This window comes from Nannobrachium achirus (assembly GCF_963921795.1).
Source record: "Nannobrachium achirus genome assembly, chromosome: 11".
Lineage (NCBI taxonomy): Eukaryota > Metazoa > Chordata > Actinopteri > Myctophiformes > Myctophidae > Nannobrachium > Nannobrachium achirus.
In genome coordinates, this window is record NC_137820.1 from 2,064,686 (window position 1) to 2,086,727 (window position 22,042).

The 22,042-nt window shown below is 44.2% G+C and overlaps 1 protein-coding gene across 5 annotated transcripts in view; it reads left to right on the forward strand.

Moving 5' to 3' along the window:
• The first annotated feature begins 288 nt into the window (after window positions 1-288).
• The window catches only part of LOC308293720 (growth arrest-specific protein 2-like), a 73,417-nt gene continuing 51,663 nt past the window's right edge, over window positions 289-22,042 (forward strand). Inside the window, exons 1-6 of one of the 5 annotated variants that reach the window (XM_080736333.1) lie at window positions 289-367; window positions 13,824-14,456; window positions 14,658-14,735; window positions 14,931-15,086; window positions 15,165-15,203; window positions 15,282-15,519. In XM_080736333.1, coding sequence (XP_080592459.1) covers window positions 13,848-14,456; window positions 14,658-14,735; window positions 14,931-15,086; window positions 15,165-15,203; window positions 15,282-15,519 — 1,120 coding nt within the window. In that variant the 5' untranslated portion in view covers window positions 289-367; window positions 13,824-13,847. Of the gene's footprint in view, window positions 368-13,823; window positions 14,457-14,657; window positions 14,736-14,930; window positions 15,087-15,139; window positions 15,520-22,042 lie in introns of those variants that run through there. The other 4 variants (XM_080736334.1, XM_080736337.1, XM_080736335.1 and 1 more) reach the window with 4 other exon arrangements.

A 22,042-nucleotide genomic window follows, 5' to 3' on the forward strand; every position in this document is an offset into this window, starting at 1 on the left:
AATACAAATAGAATAAGAATAGGCCTACATGCAATTTAAGTTGAAACAAATAAAAACTACTTCTTGTAGGAAAAAACACAAACCTTTTGACTGTAAAAAATAAGCAAAAAGAAGAAAAAAGTTAAATTGTTAAAGCCTAGTTTAATGAATACCAATAAACACCTCCCACACTCCCACCAGTAGAGAGACAGACAGACTGTGTGTGTGTGTGTGTGTGTGTGTGTGTGTGTGTGTGTGTGTGTGTGTGTGTGTGTGTGTGTGTGTGTGTGTGTGTGTGTGTGTGCAGATCAGACCAGCTGTGAGCAGTGAAGGATCATGAGGTGAACAAACAGACCATAATAACCACACAACATCACAACACAGCAGGGTGAGTAGATCTACAAGCATATGGATGGACCACTGTATGGGCTGTTATTATTACTAAAGCATAATATCGATTAGGTGATCAATACTCGATCGATCATGCTGTTGTCTCTAATCTCACTGTTACCAGATGTCGTCTACTTTTTGTGGAAAAACTATGATTGTCTGTTATTGTAGAAGCGGTTGTTTTTATTGGTGTAGAAAGAGAGGTGCTGTTTTTATGGTGTAGAAATGTTGTGTTGTTTTGGTGTGCAGTGTTTTTATTTCGTGTGTTTTTAATGAACTCCGTGCAGCTGCTGATTCTGCACCAATAAAGTTGATTGATCGATGATCCGATCATGATCGCCACATATCTTATCGAAGAAGCGCTGATCTGTTTAATATTGCCTGTAAAGTGCATGAATTGTATTGCAGAAAGTCAGAAACGCTGCATTTGTTACAAGCGTTTTTATTTTAATAAATCATATTAAGCCTGAAATAGCCAAATAGCTGAGCAAATGATTTGGGAGGTTTTTTTTAACTGCTATTCCTTTTTCTTTCTTTTTCTTTTCTGTTTCTTTTTATTTATTGATTTATTTGTTTTGCTTTTTTGCCTCTGATTGAACTATAACTGTGTTGACTGCTTGTGTCGCTCGCCGAAAACAACCCGCTGATGATCTGTCGCGACGCGTTGTGTGAGCTTGTAGATCTGCGGGTTTTATCTGCGAGCGACGGGCGGAGCTGAGAGGAAGAAGTGTGAACAACAACAGAGCAGCAAAGCTTTAATAAACTCACTGTTCTGTTCTTTATATCAGCTGAAAGTCATTCAGCAGCACTTTAGTCTTTAATTGAATTCATATGAAGGAATCTGGACTGTAATGACTTTATAGAGCAGCTTGTGGTTGTGTGTGTGTGGGGGGGGGGGGGGGGGGGGGGGTGTTTACTGAGTTGTCTTTGACTAAAACTTTCATCTTTGTTTTGTAGTCTAGATTTGTGTTTTTTAACACAAAACTTTGAATTGCTGTTGCAGATGTCAATGCACGATGCACGGACATATAGCCTACACACAGCCTATAAATGTAAACATGTTTATGACAGAAAGAGACCATATTAATTTTACACATGTGACAGGCAGCTATTTCATATGTTGGCCATTTAGAGCACTGGTGGGGTCTGGGGACTGCCCGGTGGTCCTGGTAGAGACTCCAGGGGGTCCCCAGCAAAAATGAGAAACCATCCATCCATCCATCTTCAACCGCTTATCCGGAATCAGGTCTCGGGGATAAGTTCCAATTGAGATTTCCAGAGTTCCTTATCCCGAGCAAACTTCCTCCACTCCCTCAGGGAGTATACCGAGGCGTTCCCAAGCCAGTTTGGAGATATAATCCTTCCACCTGGTCTTTGGTCTGCCACGGGGTCTCCTCCCAGTGGGACGCGCATCAAGGACCTTCCTAAGAAGGCACTCGGGGGGCATCCGTACTAGATGCCCCAACCACCTAAGCTGACTCCTTAGTGTAGGAGCAGCGGTTCTACTAAGGGAGATACCAGCCACCCGTCTGAGGAAACTCATTTCGGCCACTCATTTCCTGCGAGTCGCGACCTTATATTTTCAGTCATGACCCACACTTCATGACCATAGGTGAGAGTAGGAACGAAGATTGTTCGGTAGACAGAGAGCTTTGCCTTCTGGCTCAGCTCTTTTTTTCTTCACAACAGTGTGATTTAGCGACTGCAAAACCACTCCTGCAGCTCCCATTCTCCGGCTGATCTCCTTCTCCATCTTCCCCTTTCTCTTATTCATTAACAATAGTTTAATCTTATTATTTCACCAGCTAAGTTATTATAAACTATAGAGAGAATGTATAAGAATGACTCTTACATTCTCTCTGTGACTGGTTTCTCCACTTATGTTACAGATAATTGCTGTCTCTGTGCATTCTATGATCCTATAGTTTACTGAGACGCTACGCTGTCTCTCTGCGTTCTATGATCCTATAGTTTACTGAGACGCTACGCTGTCTCTCTGCGTTCTATGATCCTATAGTTTACTGAGACGCTACGCTGTCTCTCTGCGTTCTATGATCCTATAGTTTACTGAGACGCTACGCTGTCTCTCTGCGTTCTATGATCCTATAGTTTACTGAGACGCTACGCTGTCTCTCTGCGTTCTATGATCCTATAGTTTACTGAGACGCTACGCTGTCTCTCTGCGTTCTATGATCCTATAGTTTACTGAGACGCTACGCTGTCTCTCTGCGTTCTATAGTTTACTGAGACGCTACGCTGTCTCTCTGCGTTCTATCATGATCCTATAGTTTACTGAGACGCTACGCTGTCTCTCTGCGTTCTATGATCCTATAGTTTACTGAGACGCTACGCTGTCTCTCTGCGTTCTATGATCCTATAGTTTACTGAGACGCTACGCTGTCTCTCTGCGTTCTTTGATCCTATAGTTTACTGAGACGCTACGCTGTCTCTCTGCGTTCTATGATCCTATAGTTTACTGAGACGCTACGCTGTCTCTCTGCGTTCTATGATCCTATAGTTTACTGAGACGCTACGCTGTCTCTCTGCGTTCTATGATCCTATAGTTTACTGAGACGCTACGCTGTCTCTCTGCGTTCTACGATCCTATAGTTTACTGAGACGCTACGCTGTCTCTCTGCGTTCTACAATCCTATAGTTTACTGAGACGCTACGCTGTCTCTCTGCGTTCTACGATCCTATAGTTTACTGAGACGCTACGCTGTCTCTCTGCTTTCTATGATCCTATAGTTTACTGAGACGCTACGCTGTCTCTCTGCGTTCTATGATCCTATAGTTTACTGAGACGCTACGCTGTCTCTCTGCGTTCTATGATCCTATAGTTTACTGAGACGCTACGCTGTCTCTCTGCATTCTATATATGAAATTGTTCTTCAATGTTTTATGTTTTTATTGTTCTGCTTTATTGTATTCATGTGTATTTTATTTTTTCTGTTAAGTAACTGTGCTTCATTTTCTGCTCTGTAAAGCACTTTGAGCTGCATTTCATGTCATGAAAGGTGCTATACAAATAAAGCTTTATTATTATTATATGAGTCTACCTTGCTAAGTCATTCTGGCTAAAGAGAGTTTCGGCTAAATGCCTAAACAGAACCAGAAGTGCATCAGGTCTCCCCCAGTCAGAGACCCAGCATGCATGATGAGATCATTGACTCTGTGCTGTTTTCATTGTTATTGGAATGTAATGTGAGACGTTGCATATATTTTAACTGCTATGAATCAGTTAAATCATTCTTCCATATTGGAGGAAGGTTTAGTTTTCATTTCATAGCTTCTGGAACTCTCTTCTCTATTCATAGTGGAGTAAACTGTAGACTAACTACTGGAACTCTCTCCTCTATTCATAGTGCAGTAAACTGTAGACTAACTACTGGAACTCTCTCCTCTATTCATAGTGCAGTAAACTGTAGACTAACTACTGGAACTCTCTCCTCTATTCATAGTGCAGTAAACTGTAGACTAACTACTGGAACTCTCTTCTCTATTCATAGTGCAGTAAACTGTAGACTAACTACTGGAACTCTCTTCTCTATTCATAGTGGAGTAACTAAGTACCTGTACTAAAGTAATGTACTTAAGTATGATTTTGAGATGTTTTCTTTTACTTTACTGTAATGTTTCCAGATGTCAATACTTTTACTTCTCCTCCATCACTACATCACAGAGACAACTATTGTATACGTTTTACTTCGCTGCAATTATTTGAAAACCTTTCTTAGTAGTTTCTGTAGATTTGGAGGATTATTAGAAAACATGCATTAACCACTTCAGCCATATAAAGTATACACCAGTAAGACTCCCTAATCGGGAGATAAGCGACCGTAGGTCACATGTATACACAAAGAGTAGGGAGCAGTGTCCCCAAAAAATGTGGACGGATCCATGTTGATGACATGAGTGTAGACATACTGTGTAGCGATTTGCGTGATTTTAGGGCAAAAATTGGAGGAGCAGTGTCCAAAAATGTGCTTTCAAAAATCGGCCTGAAGGTGGCGCTAGAAGAGGGCCATGTGAGAAATGAGGGGTGGGGTCTCCGCGCCGCAGAGGCGGACGAATAGGTACCGGCCCCGGCTCTCCCGGTCGCTCCTTGCCCAAGTTACGGCATTTTATGTGCGCTGCAGTGGCAGGGGGTCCTCCACTGGGGGCGCCACCACTTTTGCATCCGTTCTGGAGCACAAGGAGTCGGTGGTCCCCGGGAATTCCCCGTGAGCAGCCCCGTTGGGGTGGTCATTTGGTCATTTTTGCACATTTGGAATTCTTTTACATCTGGGGGTCCCCCAGGGACCTGGGGGTCCCTGGAGCTCCGGGGGTCCTTGGAGGTTTTAGTTTGGCAGGTAAGGAGTGTGTGTGCAAAATCTGGCATGGATCGGGGCAACGGTTGCGGAGATATGAGCAGGGCAAAAGTGTGACGTGTGACGTGTGACGGACTGACGCACGGACACCTGGTGGAGCTTTCTGTAGTAAGTGCGACCTACGGTCGCAACTATGGCTAAATGAAAATAGCCGATCTACAAGCTTGTAGATCTGCTATTTTTCAAAAGATATATAGGGCCTATTCTTTTTTTTACATTTAGAAAATATGTGAAACGTGACATTCTGCATGTACTTCTACTTTTGGTACCTTAAATATATTTTGATGCCAATACTTTGTACTTTTTACCCAAGTACATTTTGAATAAACCAGACTTTTACCTGTAAGGGTTCCGTCACACCTCACTGCTATTCTTCTTCTTGTTATTGGAATCTGATGCATTTCAATGGGAATGGAGCGTTTCTTTGCAGACATCTGTGAATGGCAGCATGACATGCATGGGCAGACTCCTTCCTCAGAGGTAGAATTCAAGTGCGCTGTGACCGTGCCCTAAAAGGGTGTGACCGTGCCCTAAAAGGGTGTGACCGTGCCCTAAAAGGGTGCGCTTTGCGCGATTTTAGGGCAAAATCTGTAGGAGCAGTGTCCAAAAATGTGTCTTGCAAGAATCGGCCTCATGGTGGTGCTAGAAGAGGGCCATGTGAGGAATGAGGGTGGAGGTTGTGGTTTGGCAGCCAAGGAGTGTGTGTGCAAAGTTTGGCATGGATCGGGGCAACGGTGGCGGAGATATGAGTAGGGGAAAAGTGTGACGTGATGGACGGACTGACTGACGGACTGACTGACTGACAGCCGGTGGAGGTTCCTATGAGTGTGGATTCCAGATTTTTTTAAGAAATCCTCTACTGCAGGGGTCTTCAACAGGGGGTCCGGGACCCCTAGGGGGTCCTTAGAGTTACTACATGGGGTCCTTCAAATATTTGCGTGATAGAAACCTTTTTTCTCCTTTTTTATATTAACCACTTGAACCCTAGTGTCCATATTCAGAGATGTTTAGCCAACAATAGCAGATCTACAAGCTCACAACGCCTTGCTCTGTGAGGCGTTGTGAGCTTGTAGATCGGCTATTTTCGGCAAAGAGGTTTGGTGTAGAGGGGGAAAAGAGCAGACTAAGTACAGAGTGAAAGGTCAAGTTTATTAAGTATCGACGGTTCAAGTGGTTAAATATCTGAAAACACACATTGACATGAATCCAAAATACACTGATGATTGTGCTGTCAAACAATGAAACTATATGGAATCTATGAAGAGGTTGTGGGGGTCCCTGCTTCATCTCTCTCTCAACTAAGGGGTCCTTGGCCTGAAAACGTTGAAGACCCCTGACATACTTGTATGAAAACGCTCCATTCACATTGGAATGCATTGGTGGAATCTGGAATCCACCCTCATAGGTGGTTTGGTGTGACGTACCCTAAGAGAGTAGTCCTACATTGTGGAATGAAATACTTTTACTTGAGTAAAGCAATGAGTATACTTCTTCCATCACAGCATACAGTACATTATACATTAATTTAGGCAACAAACAATAATGAATAGTACTAATATGACAAATGTGATTCACTCACACCTAGGTTATGGATAACTGAACAGACCAGATCATTGGTAGCTCCAAATCTGAGGACTGTAGGTGAACAGATAGGGTTTTTGTGAGGCTGACGATGCTTTCCAGCATAAAAGGTATGAATTTATAGCATGGTTTACATATAAGTCAGTCAATTGTCTTTCACATATATATTTTATCTATGTATTCCTTAAATATTTTTCATCACAATTGGGTCTGTGAGGTGGGGTGGCTTAGGGGGTGCTAAGCCCTCACCAGGGGCTAGATGGGGCTAAAGCCCCCTCTAGCCCCCCCCCCCCCCTCCCTGGAGCCGCCTCTGAGCATACAGACTGTATAACACTGAGATATATAAACTATAAGGGTTTCATACAGTACAGTATAGACTGTATAACACAGAGATAGAGATAACATATAAAGAAGCAGAAACATGTTGGATTTCAGCTCCTCAGATCACCTTTCTCTACACAGAGAAAACCCTCAGTGCTTGTTTAACCCTTCAACACCTGTGCCTCTGTGTAGCTTTAGATTCAACCAATTTTCCCCCTAATTTTTATCCCACGATTTTGTAACCCATTTTTCACCCAGTGCCAAATATCCTAAGCTGTAATCCTGGGCTCTGCTCTCCCTCTGCCAACCTGGGGAGAGCCCTGAACTGAGCTCATGCTTCCTTCAGTGCATGAGGAGTGGGCAGGCTGCTTCTTATCACCTGACAGGGGGAGAGTTTCCCCGGTTTGGACGTAGCACGTGGAAGGAACACGTTATTCCAACCAGTTCCTTTCCCCTCCATCAGGCCCCCCCCCCGGCGGGAATCGAACCCAGAAGCTTCTAGCTGTAATGCAACAGAGCTTTGTGCAAATCTTTGAATATTTATCTTTCAAAGCAAACTTCTGTAACTCAAATCACTGCTTCTGGGAAGTTCCTGAGTAACACAGAGTTAAAATGTGTGTACTGTATGCTACAGTGTAATGAAAGGTAACACAGAGTTAAAATAACACTAAGGATTGGTCCAGTGTGTACAGTGAAAGGTTACAGAGTTAAAATAACACTAAGGATTGGTACAGTGTGTACAGTGAAAGGTTACAGAGTTAAAATAACACTAAGGATTGGTCCAGTGTGTACAGTGAAAGGTTACAGAGTTAAAATAACACTAAGGATTGGTCCAGTGTGTACAGTGAAAGGTTACAGAGTTAAAATAACACTAAGGATTGGTCCAGTGTAATGAAAGGTAACACAGAGTTAAAATAACACTAAGGATTGTACAGTGAGTGCAGTGAAAGGTTACAGAGTTAAAATAACACTAAGGATTGGTCCAGTGTAATGAAAGGTAACACAGAGTTAAAATAACACTAAGGATTGGTACAGTGTGTGTACAGTGAAAGGTTACAGAGTTAAAATAACACTAAGGATTGGTCCAGTGTGTACAGTGAAAGGTAACACAGAGTTAAAATAACACTAAGGATTGTACAGTGTGTGTACAGTGAAAGGTTACAGAGTTAAAATAACACTAAGGATTGGTCCAGTGTGTACAGTGAAAGGTAACACAGAGTTAAAATAACACTAAGGATTGGTACAGTGTGTACAGTGAAAGGTTACAGAGTTAAAATAACACTAAGGATTGGTACAGTGTGTGTACAGTGAAAGGTAACACAGAGAGTCTTTGTTGTTGGTTAATTGACGTGACACACAGCTCTGCACAGTTCCCATCAACACTCTACACACTGCCAGGACCATGTATCTATCTACCAGGACCATGTATCTATCTACCAGGACCATGTATCTATCTACCAGGACCTGAATGTATCCATGTATCTATCTACCAGGACCTGAATGTATCCATGTATCTAACTACCAGGACCTGAATGTATCCATGTATCTATCTACCAGGACCATGTATCTATCTACCAGGACCTTAATGTATCTATCTACCAGGACCTTAATGTATCTATCTACCAGGACCTTAATGTATCTATCTACCAGGACCTTAATGTATCTATCTACCAGGACCTTAATGTATCTATCTACCAGGACCTTAATGTATCTATCTACCAGGACCTGAATGTATCCATGTATCTATCTACCAGGACCATGTATCTATCTACCAGGACCTGAATGTATCCATGTATCTACTGTATCTATCTACCAGGACCTGAATGTATCCATGTAGCCTATTTATCTACCGCATATCTATTGATATACAGTATGTATCTGCTAGAACTAATTAAAAAAGTATATTTAGTCAGTATATTTAGTCTCATTTTAGTCATCATAGCTTAGTTTTAATTAGTTTTGGTCAGTGATTAAAAGCTACTGGACTAACATGTTCTGACAGTTTAAGGTGACTAAATGAATCCTGGGTCACAGAGGCCAGCACAGAGAGATGACCCACATCCAACTGGACTCATGTGACTCATGAAGTGGTGGAGAAAAAGTACTTTATGTGAAAGTGCTTTGACGTCTGACATCATACATACAATCGCTTTTATGCCCATATATGGAGATCACTATCTGTAGAACCAACCGTGTGCTGTGAGACCCCAGACAATCAGACATGCGTCCGTACGTGTCAGTATCTGTCTCTCAGTTATTGTCACCTTCTATGGGCATAAAAGGGATTCTATTAGTGTGGTTGCCCTAACGGCATCATCTGGGAATTCGATGTAGGAGGTCAGCTCCATATGGACATCTAGGTGATGATCCAGTCGTCTCAGTTAAAACATGGTTATTTTGGGGGTCGCTGCCTGTAAAGGTTGAGAACCCCTGCCCTACAGTAGGTGATCATTCAGTATAAATAGAGGATCTGTGTGAACATGACAGAGCAGGAGGATTAGCCTACTTCCTGTGAGCAGACGCTACACAAAGGGATCTTTGATATGAATATCAGTGAAAGAGAATTTAACCAATCACTGGAAACCCTTTATACTTCCTTACCACGGGGGTCCCCCAGGGGTCTGTACTTGGTCTCCCCCCCCCCCCCCCCCAACACCAAATCTCTTTGCTCAAAGATATCCCATCTATGAGAAATATGTTCTGGCAATACTAGCTGATCAAGCTTGTAGATCAGCTGTGTTTTTGCAGAATGTTCACTCCCAGAATATAGACGCTTTAGATCTACAAGATCTACAAGCAGATCTACAAGTGCATAGCGCGGCACGTGCTATGCACTATGCACTTATACTGTACATCTGCTATAGCCTATTTGAAAAATCGTGAACATGTTTCTATCAGTGGTTCTCCAACCTTTTCATGTCAAGGACCCCCCAGATTATATTTGACCGCCGTGCGGACCCCGATCTGAAAACATGTTGTTCCAGGGACCAGGAACAACATAGGGAAGGAAAGGTTTGAGTTACAAAAGTTTGCTTTAAAAAGAGGCAGCAGCAGACGGTGAACAGTGTTTGTGTTCTGAGACACACAGAGAAGGTTTGTCCTGTCTGGACTCTGGTGGATGTGGGAATGTAACACCTGTATGTCACTGAGGAGCCTGTTCACACAGCTAGAGTATAGTGTTTTCACCTCTAGATATACATGTTCACACAGCTGGATATACATGTTCACACAGATGTTGTTTTCACCCAGATAACAGTGACTGTAGAGCGTGTTCACACAGTGGCCAGCTCGGTGGCCTTGTGGTTAGAGTGTCCGTCCTGAGACTGGGAGGTCGGGTTCGATCCCCGGCCGGGTCATACCAAAGACTCCTGCTCAGCATCAAGGGTTGGATTGGGGAGTAAGGTCACTGCGACATAGGCCTACTAGCGTCATGTCAAGCTGCCTCACGCTACAGCATCATCATGAGATATGCAAATGGTAAATGGAGCACCTTTATTTAAAGCGCTTTGCAGAAATTATGCATTACATTCCAGGGAGGATTTTTTGCCTTGTGCCCCTCAAACCAATGGCATGACCTGAGGCCACAGTGGCCTTAATGCCCCTCAAACCAATGGCATGACCTGAGGCCACAGTGGCCTTAATGCCCCTCAAACCAATGGCATGACCTGAGACCACAGTGGCCTTAATGCCCCTCAAACCAATGGCATGACCTGAGGCCACAGTGGCCTTAATGCCCCTCAAACCAATTGCATGACCTGAGACCACAGTGGCCTTACTGCCCCTCAAACCAATGGCATGACCTGAGGCCACAGTGGCCTTAATGCCCCTCAAACCAATGGCATGACCTGAGGCCACAGTGGCCTTAATGCCCCAGTACCACTTTCTGCTCTGTCTCTTTCTGGTCAATATGTAGAAAGTAGACACTGCTGTCTCTTTCTTGTCATGTAGACACCAGTGTCTCTTTCTTGTCATGTAGACACCAGCGTCTTTTGTTAAGATTCTGAAATCTTAACTCCCCAAGTCCCCATCTCTAAACCAATCCAGTGACTTTGATTGCTACAGGGCTGAGCATGGATCAGCTTGTAAATACCATCATTTATCTATTTCACTGCAGATATTCTGCATATTAAATGTAACCCTTAATTCAACTAATTTCGTCACAGATCTGTGAGCTTGTAGATCTGCTACACCTGATTGGATGAGCTGGGAGCTGGCTGCTGGCTCACAGACAGCTGATTGGCTGTGCTGGGAGCTGGCTGCTGGCTCACAGACAGCTGATTGGCTGTGCTGGGAGCTGGCTGCTGGCTCACAGACAGCTGATTGGCTGTGCTGGAAGCTCACAGACAGCTGATTGGCTGTGCTGGTTGCTGGCTCACAGCCAGCTGATTGGCTGTGCTGGGAGCTCACAGACAGCTGATTGGCTGTGCTGGGAGCTCACAGACAGCTGATTGGCTGTGCTGGGAGCTCACAGACAGCTGATTGGCTGTGCTGGGAGCTCACAGACAGCTGATTGGCTGTGCTGGGAGCTGGCTGCTGATCCAGGTCAGTCTTCCATTGTTTCATCACACAGACGTTCTTCTGTATGAGACCTGGCAGGAGGAACTGGGCTGAATGGACTGTAACTGTAACTGTAACTGTAACTGTAACTCTTAACTGTAACTGCTGTAACTCTTAACTGTAAGCCACACTGCTGTTAATCTGTGACCATGGGAACCAAAGAGTTCAGTAACAGGGGTGGGACCCTGTCGCGGAAGGCTGTTTGCTTAACGATTTTGACTTCCATGGCGATTACGTCATAGCAGCCGTAGTCCCGCCTCGCGTCGCGGTTGTAGAAACGGGCTGCTTAAACTGTCTACTGTCTTGCTGGGTTGGTTGGAGAGGTAATCAGGGGAAGGGGAGACGCCTGTAATCTGTCTCCTACCCAGTATAAACCTCTCCCTCTTCTCTCCACCTGGGCTGGGCTACAAAGCTGCTTCATTGACACAACATGTGTGTGTCACCTATGTTTGCATTCAGCAGTGCCGTTGCCCAATCAAAGGCTCAGAGCACCTGCTGCACTGCGTGAATTCTATGCCATATCCAACATGAGAGCCACGTAAACAAACACACAGCGTCATTTACAACTAAACGTTGCTCTCATGAAAGTTTTTTTGAAAACATTTGAAAAGAGAAATAGATGATGCAGTGACCAAATATGGATTCTATTTGGTCAACACTTCCTTATTATTGCAACACTCGTGGAATACTTTAACTAGCCTACTGCAAGCAAGGAAATATTTCATTTTGTTTTGGGGTCAATTTATGAATGTATTTATTAAGTAGCCGATTTCACCTTGGCTTCGTGTTGGTGGTTATCAACCTGTCGGGATTTTATTACTGGATAACGACCGCTGAGCCAGACGTTATCCCTTACTTATTCACTGTTGACATCAAATCACTCATATTCATAATATATTCTGTTGATAAAATGTACATATTACTCAAGCATGTCATGGTACAGACTAACATTCAGGGGAAAAACATTGTGCGAAAATAACTGATCTACAAGCTCACAACGCAAGCTTGTTCACCGCTGAGATTTGGAGCTGTATTTTCGTCTTACCCCTTAAACCTCTTTGCCTTTTTTCTTTTACTATTTTGAAAAACATTTTTAAATAGTTTAAGTAGCCAATCTACAAGGAATGTTTTTCATGCAAAACAAATGCTTGCAATGGATTCAGAATAATTAAAAACACCTAGTTAGACCCCTCACATCCCACTTAAAGCATAGTTTTGGGGAGTAATTTCTTCCCTTATAGTATAGTGTATAGTAAGTGAATGAGACACAAAATTACCCTAGCTGACAAAGATTTTCCTAAGGATTTTGAATTTCAATCTTTGTTAGATATGTTACTAGACACCTTTACAAACACATTGGTGAGGAAATTGTTTGGTAAGGAATTTATTCCCAGATTTGACAGGTTTTCTGCAAATTTTCCCTGACTGGAAAAAAGGAGAGAGCCAACATAGTGCCCTGGGGAACCCCGACCAATGAGGCATAGGGTTTTAGTGGTTAATATTCACTGTTGACAGTCTGTCCAGTACAGTACAGTAAATGCATTCATATCATCCATCCATTGATAACATGTTTATTCATGCTTATGAGAGGCCGTATAGGACATCATTCATTCTGACACTGTCACATACTGTACATACATTCTCCTGTCACATTCATATTATTTTTAAAAGTATGCATGATGTGAATTTATATGAATGCATCTGGTACGCATGTACGTATGTACTGTACATACAGTATGTTGCACTCATGTTTACTTACTGTAACGTATTACCTGCGGTTGCATAGACCAGTGGTTCCCAAACCTTTTACCGTAGTTCGAGCCCCAAACTAGTGAAAACAGCAGATCTACAAGCTCACAACGTGTCTCTTTGCGCAGTGTTGTGAGCTAAAAAATGTGTCCGCGACCCACACATGGGTCCCGACCCAGTGTTTGGGAACCAGTGTCCTAGACTATAGCTGCTTCCCAATCAGAGTGTGCACTCTTCAAAGTGCAGGCCTATAGGTAGGGTAGGGTAGGGTGTTGCCCTGTGGAGTGCACGTAGGACACACGTTTTGCCTGTGAAATGGGACAGCACTGCTGAGTGCCGAGCCAAGCCGAGGACTTCTGAATGGAAACGAACAAAGCCGAACAGCGGTCATTGCTATTTCCTTATTTACCTTAAACATTCTCAAACTTTGGGGTTGACATTTTTAGAAGATGCACATTTTTAATGGCGGACACTTGGTTTGATTCGGGTCGGGTTGAGTCGAGGTGGCACGTTGCATTGTGTAACTCGGCTGTATGCTTAGAAACGGGGTAAAATAGGTCACATTCAAAGGGTAGGTTTTAAGGGGTCTACGAAATGGGACGGTACCTTGCGTTGGGGCTCAAACTGGGGCTCCTTGAAACTCAGACACTGGTGCATTTGGACCGACATTTTACTGTTTTTTTTTTTTGGGTGGGGGGGAGGGTGGAGTGACAGTATATATGTTGGGCCTAACGCATGTCAAACTGGGCACGGTTTAAACTAAAAGGGTTGACAGACACCGATGTGAATGATGCAAACTATAATAAAGTCTTCAATCAATCAATCAATCAATCAATCAATCAATCAATCAATCAATCACTGTCCTTCTCCACACAGAGAGAGTGCAGCAGCAGCGGAACCATGTGCAGCTCTCCCTGCCCCATGGAGCAGATGACTGGTCCTAGAACTGAAGACATGACTGGTCCTAGAACTGAAGACATGACTGGTCCTAGAGCTGAAGACATGATGACTGGTCCTAGAGCTGAAGACATGACTGGTCCTAGAACTGAAGGCATGACTGGTCCTAGAACTGAAGACATGACTGGTCCTAGAACTGAAGACATGACTGGTCCTAGAGCTGAAGACATGCAGCAGATGACTGGTCCTAGAACTGAAGACATGACTGGTCCTAGAGCTGAAGACATGCAGCAGATGACTGGTCCTGGTGGTGTTGGAGACATGAAACATGGCTGCAGCTCCTCTCCGGGGCAGACAGACATGCAGCTGCAGCCGCAGATTATGAGTCCTGTTCCTCAAGACATGCAGCAGAGATGCTCCTCCCCTGGTCTAACAGACATGCATCATCAGAAGGTCCTCTCCTCTCCAGGTCTAACAGACATGCAGCAGAAGATCATCTCCTCCCCTGGTCTAACAGACATGCATCATCAGAAGGTCCTCTCCTCTCCAGGTCTAACAGACATGCAGCAGAAGGTCATCTCCTCCCCTGGTCTAACAGACATGCAGCAGAAGGTCATCTCCTCCCCTGGTCTAACAGACATGCATCATCAGAAGGTCCTCTCCTCTCCAGGTCTAACAGACATCCATCAGAAGGTCATCTCCTCCCCTGGTCTAACAGACATGCATCATCAGAAGGTCCTCTCCTCTCCAGGTCTAACAGACATCCATCAGAAGGTCATCTCCTCCCCTGGTCTACCAGACATGCAGCAGAAGGTCATCTCCTCCCCTGGTCTAACAGACATGCATCAGAAGGTCATCTCCTCCCCTGGTCTAACAGACATGCAGCAGAAGGTCATCTCCTCTCCTGGTCTACCAGACATGCATCAGAAGGTCATCTCCTCCCCTGGTCTAACAGACATGCATCAGAAGGTCCTCTCCTCTCCTGGTCTAACAGACATGCATCAGAAGGTCCTCTCCTCCCCTGGTCTAACAGACATCCATCAGAAGGTCATCTCCTCTCCTGGTCTAACAGACATGCAGCAGAAGGTCATCTCCTCTCCTGGTCTAACAGACATGCATCAGAAGGTCCTCTCCTCCCCTGGTCTAACAGACATGCATCAGAAGGTCCTCTCCTCCCCTGGTCTAACAGACATGCAGCAGAAGGTCATCTCCTCCCCTGGTCTAACAGACATGCATCAGAAGGTCCTCTCCTCTCCTGGTCTAACAGACATGCATCAGAAGGTCCTCTCCTCCCCTGGTCTAACAGACATCCATCAGAAGGTCATCTCCTCTCCTGGTCTAACAGACATGCAGCAGAAGGTCATCTCCTCTCCTGGTCTAACAGACATGCATCAGAAGGTCCTCTCCTCCCCTGGTCTACCAGACATGCATCAGAAGGTCCTCTCCTCCCCTGGTCTAACAGACATGCAGCAGAAGGTCATCTCCTCCCCTGGTCTACCAGACATGCATCAGAAGGTCCTCTCCTCCCCTGGTCTAACAGACATCCATCAGAAGGTCATCTCCTCTCCTGGTCTAACAGACATGCAGCAGTACAGTGTGTGGCTGAGCAGCAGACACGAGGCCAGCCTGCTGCCCATGAAGGAGGACCTGGCCCTGTGGCTCAACAGCATGCTGGGTGAGCACTTACTCTACTTCTTTTATACATTACAGCTCAGGATAAACCACTGCATTTTAGATCAACCATAGCATTTATTGCAATGATATTGCATTTAGTTTGGCGGTGTAGCTCTGCTGTGATATAACAGATTATCTGCTCGAACACGAGACATAACGTGATATATCACAATCCCCCAGAGCAAAGTATAATACAGACACAAAGACACAAAACACAAACCAAGTTGCAGATCACATATCAAGATCAATTAGAACACAAAATGTTCCATAATCAACAATAATCCATATCAACATGTAACTACATCTACATGGAGGATACCGGGGAGGTGGCGTGGCGGGACTTTTAACACTGACAGCTCCGGTCAGTGTTAAATAGAGTAATAACCCTAATAGACTGAGCAGAGAATAGAGAATGCTTAAATGTACCGCCTGAGATGCACTGTGGGTAGAGGGGCGTATACTTGTAAGCTTGTGTCGAATGAGAATGAACGTGAAGTGACAGACAGAACTTGTGGGAGTGTGAACGAATTAACTTGTAATCGAATGAATGAATGAAGGGGGCTCCGGGGAAGATGATAACAACAACGCATCCTGCCTTCCATGTACTGTATAAAGGAAATTCTGCAGGCTCAATACTGAACTAAATGAGTTCTGTGTCCGGGTAGCTCAGGCGGTAGAGCTCTCGCCTTTGGACTGCAAGGTCATGGGTTCGATCCCGGGTCGCTTGAATAGCACAGCTCATAAGCTTTGGGAGCTGATGGTGGTAATCCATCTACCTGAGGTCTAGTGCAGTGTTTCTAGGGGTACGCAGGGCTACTGCAGGGGGAACGTGAAAAGAATAACTAGAAAATGGGAACATGTATTTTAGTGTTCAAGTCTTTGTGTGAACCTGCTCATCTGTAAATTGTAAAACCAAATGACATCAATACCTTGACTAGTACAACTGTTATTGAATAGAAAGCAATGTTTATTTGCCATTATGCTGTTTTGTTTTGAACATATTTGCATAAGAACTGGACTTTTGATCTCAATTGTATGAGCAAAATGCTGTATTCAGGGGAAGGGGGTACTCAGTATGAGGGGAACTGCAGCCCAAAAGGTTTGAGAACCACTGGTCTAGTGAGAACCACTGGTCTAGTGCATTTTAACAGGGATATAATCTCATGTTCTCAGCTGATGAGCCAGAAATTACTGTCTGTGATCAACCGACTTACTTACCACGTCTTGGGGAATGTCATTATAGGTGAACACTGAAAACGTAACAAATGCATGGTCATAAAAAGTGAGGGTATGTGAGACAGGTTGTGAGTGTATGTAAGACAGACAGCTGGTGTGTGGTTTGCATGTTCTGTTGACTCAGCACACATCCCATCACATCCCATCCAGCGTACAGGACAGGTGTGCTTCCAGTGTAAATGTTTGCTCTAACCCGGGGCAGAGGCTAGAAGTTACCGTTAAACATTAACCAACTTAAACCCTGTTTACTTAAACAGTATTTTACCGAGGTCCCCCAGGGCTGTGTGCTTGGTCCCCTCCTCTTTTCCCTCGACACCAGGGGTTCCCAAACTTTTTTATACCATGATGGGCGACCCCAGTTGTGTGTGTGTCTTGTGTTGTTGCTGTGTGCAGTGTTGCAGGCAGACCTTTGTGTGTGTGTGTGTGTGTACCGTTTCGTATTTTTTTGGTTGCCAATTCGCGACCCCAACGGCACATTCCCGCGACCCCACTTTGGGTCGAGACACATAGTTTGAGCACTGCTGCTCTACACCATACGTCTTTGCAGAAAACGGAAGATCTACGAGCTCTACAAGGGGGCGATGCGCTGTGAGCTTGTAGATCAGCTATTTTCCAGGGAACGTTGGCCTATTGTGACATGGCGAGAACATGGACGATAGGGTTCATGTGGTTAACATTCAGAATGTTGTGAAAATCTCAATCTCAGTGCTTTCCCAAATGAGCCCCAATGAGCCAGATGATGTGCAGTTGCACTCATTTTTGGGGAAAGAGGAAAAGCAATGAGACAAGCTGGAGTAAAACATTTCTTTATTGGAAAAATATGGACTGACACATTCCTTTGAGCTAAGCTTCCTAATCCATAGATTACACTTGGAACAAGAAGACAAGCGCTTATATTTAGCATGTGTACATGTTTGGAGCCGTGTTGGAATCAAACAGGCTTACAGCAGACCCCTGTCTCTGTGCTTTACAACCTCTAGGAGCGTTGTGATTTATGGCTAGTTTGTCTATCTGTATACTGTATGCATCTTCCTTTATGAAACATTTAGTTGTAATTTATGGCTAGTTTGTCTATCTGTATACTGTATGCATCTTCCTTTATGAAACATTTAGTTAAGGTGTGTTTGTCTATCTGTATACTGTATGCATCTTCCTTTATGAAACATTTAGTTAAGGTGTGTTTGTCTATCTGTATACTGTATGCATCTTCCTTTATGAAACATTTAGTTAAGGTGTGTTTGTCTATCTGTATACTGTATGCATCTTCCTTTATGAAACATTTAGTTAAGGTGTGTTTGTCTATCTGTATACTGTATGCATCTTCCTTTATGAAACATTTAGTTGTCGGGGTACAATTCCAGTTATCAATATTACTTGGAGGCCAGATTATGACATCAGAACGTCATATTGATGGCATCAAGGATCTCCAGGATGGACGGACAGACAGTTTAACAATGTTTTTATGTATTCATTTTCCACACAGAGAAAGCACAAAATATTTGAGGTGCAGTAAAGGTTACGTTCACAAACTCATGGATATGTCCTCATGATACATCACACATGCAACTCAACACTCCATGGGCACAAATAATAGTAGCTCCACACGACACACACACACACACACACACACACACACACACACACACACACACACACACACACACACACACACACACACACACACTGATCGATCGATGGGTTTGTGTGCAATTTTAGCAGCAATGTAAAACTCCCAATTCCTCTGCAATCAACCACCAGTGCATGAATGTGTTCAGATAGACCTGGTGGTCAGACTGATCAATGAGCAGCCATGTGTTCTGCTCTCCTCTGGAGGCTGGGGTCGATGGGAAGCTCATTACACATCCTTTAAATGTAACCCCGCCTCCAACCAACGAACTCGTTTCCTACAGAGGATCGCCCCAATGGTCAACTTCAACACACTGAAGACCATAGCTGGTGCAATAATCCAGCCCCTCTTTGACTATGGAGTCCACGTATGGTATCGTGACGCCCCACAAGCCCTAAAAACTAAACTCCAAACAGCCCAAAATAAACTAATTAGGGTCCTGCTTAACCTTCCCAATCAGACTCACCTCACCGCTACTCACCAGTTAAGAGTGGGGTGGCTCAGAGTAGATGACAGAGTACAGCAACTTGCAATGGGCCTGGTGTACAAGATACACTACACCACTATGATACCCAAGTACCTGTCAAAATACTTTATAAACGTTAAGGATGTCCATAATTACAACACCAGAGGCAGTGCCACAGATCACGTTCAACCCAGAGTCAACTCAAAGAAAGGGTCGAACTCGTTCTTCTGCTACACCACAAAAATGTGGAATGCCTTACCGAAGGCCATAAAGGAGTGTGGATCTCTAGCATCCTTTAAAATTGCCCTAAAAAACCACTTACAGGCAGCAGCCGTTCACAACTGGTAAAAACCTAGCCCAACCCTACCCTCCCTGCCCCTTCCTTGTATATACTGTACATACTGATTGTTTAGACTTACTGTTACCTGCCCCTTCCTTTATTGTATATACTGTACTTACTGATTGTATAGACCTACTGTTTTCTTTTTTTCTTTACATATCTACTGCATAGTACTGTGTTCTATTTGTCTGTCATTCAATGTTATATGAGATACTTTAATGGTTTCCTGTTGAAATAAGCTTAGTCTTTTCATGGATCTCCTTTTAGTAGACCTTGTACCAGTGAACTGTACCGTCATGAATCTGTACATTTTCCTATGCAAACTTCTAATAAAGCCTTCAATCAATCAATCACTCTACCAGCCAATGAACAAGCATTGAATAATGGAAGAGAGAGGGCGTAGATGTTGCAACCCAGTTGTAGGTCGCTAAACGATCTCGCCCCTACTGTAATGGAGGTCGTTAACCGTGCCTAAATGATGTGAGCTCAGACATACTGTGAAATTAAAGTAACTTTAACCACTTATTAACCCTGTGGATTAATACATACATCTGTTGATGTGATTACATATCCACGAGTTTCCAACGCCCCATAGTGCATTGCGCAGACGTCTGTACCGAGCTTCCGGCGCCGATTTACAAGCTCACAACGGGTTGCATCTGCGACGCAACGTGAGCTTGTCTGCTGTTAAACCCGGAAGTTTGGTCCCGATGGTCTCCAGTAAACTCCCACGGAAACTTGTGGATAGCATCTATGAGTGTGTGTGTGTGTGTGTGTGTGTGTGTGTGTGTGTGTGTGTGTGTGTGTGTGTGTGTGTGTGTGTGTGTGTGTGTGTGTGTGTGTGTGTGTGTGTGTGTGTGTGTGTGTGTGTGTGTGTGTGTGTCTCCAGACCTAATCTCACAAACTGATTGGATCCATTAGCTCAAACCTTGCCAGTAGGCTACAGCAGTACCTCTTCTAATTCTTTTATATATTTAACCAGGAGTGAACTGGGCATCTACTGGGCATACCCTGTGGTCTGACTATACAAGTGGGCCTGTGGGCCAGTGAAAAACTAGTAAGACACCTCAGGGTGACATGCGACCTCGCCCTTGACTATCTGGCCAACCACAGTGTTTCTCTGACGATTCTAGTTGTTATCATTCTGGGGGGAGTTTGTTCATGTTTTTGTGAGGGTATCAACCCTAGGAGACACGGGGAGAACATGCAAACTCCACACAGAAAGGCCCTATCGCCAACCCCACCGAGGGTGTGAGCGATGGGGCCTAAACATGGAAATGTGGAGAACACTATATATGGAGATAGTCCAGTCCATCATGTCATAATGGGACTACCGTCATAGACAGTAGCCATTGTTAGGCCGGAGTCAATGGCTGTGTCTATGACGGTAGTTCCATATGACATATTGGACTAGACTATCTCCATATATATAGTATATCCACATCTCCATGTTAGGACTCATATATGGGCATAAAAAGTATGTCATGTGACATCACTTCCTGTACAGACAGTCAGCCATTGACTCCGGATTAACAATGGCTACTGTCTATGACGGTAGTCCCATATGACATATTGGACTAGACTATCTCCATATATAGTGTTATCCACATCTCCATGTTTAGACAGCCAATGACTCCGGCCTAACACTGGCTACTTGGACTAGACTATCTCCATATATAGTGTTATCCACATCTCCATGTTAGGACTCATATATGGGCATAAAAAGTATGTCATGTGACATCACTTCCTGTACAGACAGTCAGCCATTGACTCCGGATTAACAATGGCTACTGTCTATGACGGTAGTCCCATATGACATATTGGACTAGACTATCTCCATATATAGTGTTATCCACATCTCCATGTTTAGACAGCCAATGACTCCGGCCTAACAATGGCTACTTTCTATGACGGTAGTCCCATATGACATGATGGACTGGACTATCTCCATATATAGTGTTATCCACATTTCGTGTAGCCGCCCTGTACAGGAAGTGATGTCACAACTCGCTGACATCACACTGACATCACAGAGGATACGGAAGGACGGTCACGAGGATACGGAAGGAAGGAAGGAAGGAAGGAAGGACACTCAAGCGACATGATTCTTCAGAGTATATGCGACCTTCGGTCGCAATAAATCTATATTTTTTTGACACCATTTTAGGATAATTCCAGTGATTTTTGGTCTGGGCGGCCACTAAGTGGAGAGGACAAATCCTTCAGTAGCACCGCCCCACAGAGCAGAGAGACATCACATGATTGGCCCACTGACTTGTCTATCATCTGAATACCAGCCTAGTAGCTGTGAACCAGGAGTCCCACCCAAACATTTAACAGCATACAAGCCCACAACACATCGCTGCCTCGACACGTTGTGGGCTTGTAGATCTTCTATGTTGGGTTCACGCTGGTTGTGGTGGGCCGGTCTGGGCCAAGATGTCAGGGCCGAAGTGATGTCCCAGTCCAGCCCTGTATTTAACTTCCATTGGACCAAATAAGTACATCGAGAATAAATACTTAATAAATAAATACGATATCAATTCACCAGACCAGAAGTAAAACAGCAAAGAACAACAAGGTTAAATGCAGATGGAACCTGTTTCCATCTGAACTCAGACAGCTGAACCAGACCAGTGTCAATGATTCAGGAGTCCTGAGTTGGTGTTGGCTGCAGAACCACTCTCACATCACATCATCTGTAAATGTTGGTGTTTAGATCAGGGGTCTTCAACGTTTTCAGGACAAGGACCCCTTAGTTGAGAGAGAGATGAAGCAGGGACCCCACAACGCCTTGTCATAGATTCCATAATATAGTTTCATTGTTTGACAGCACAATGATCAGTGTATTTTGG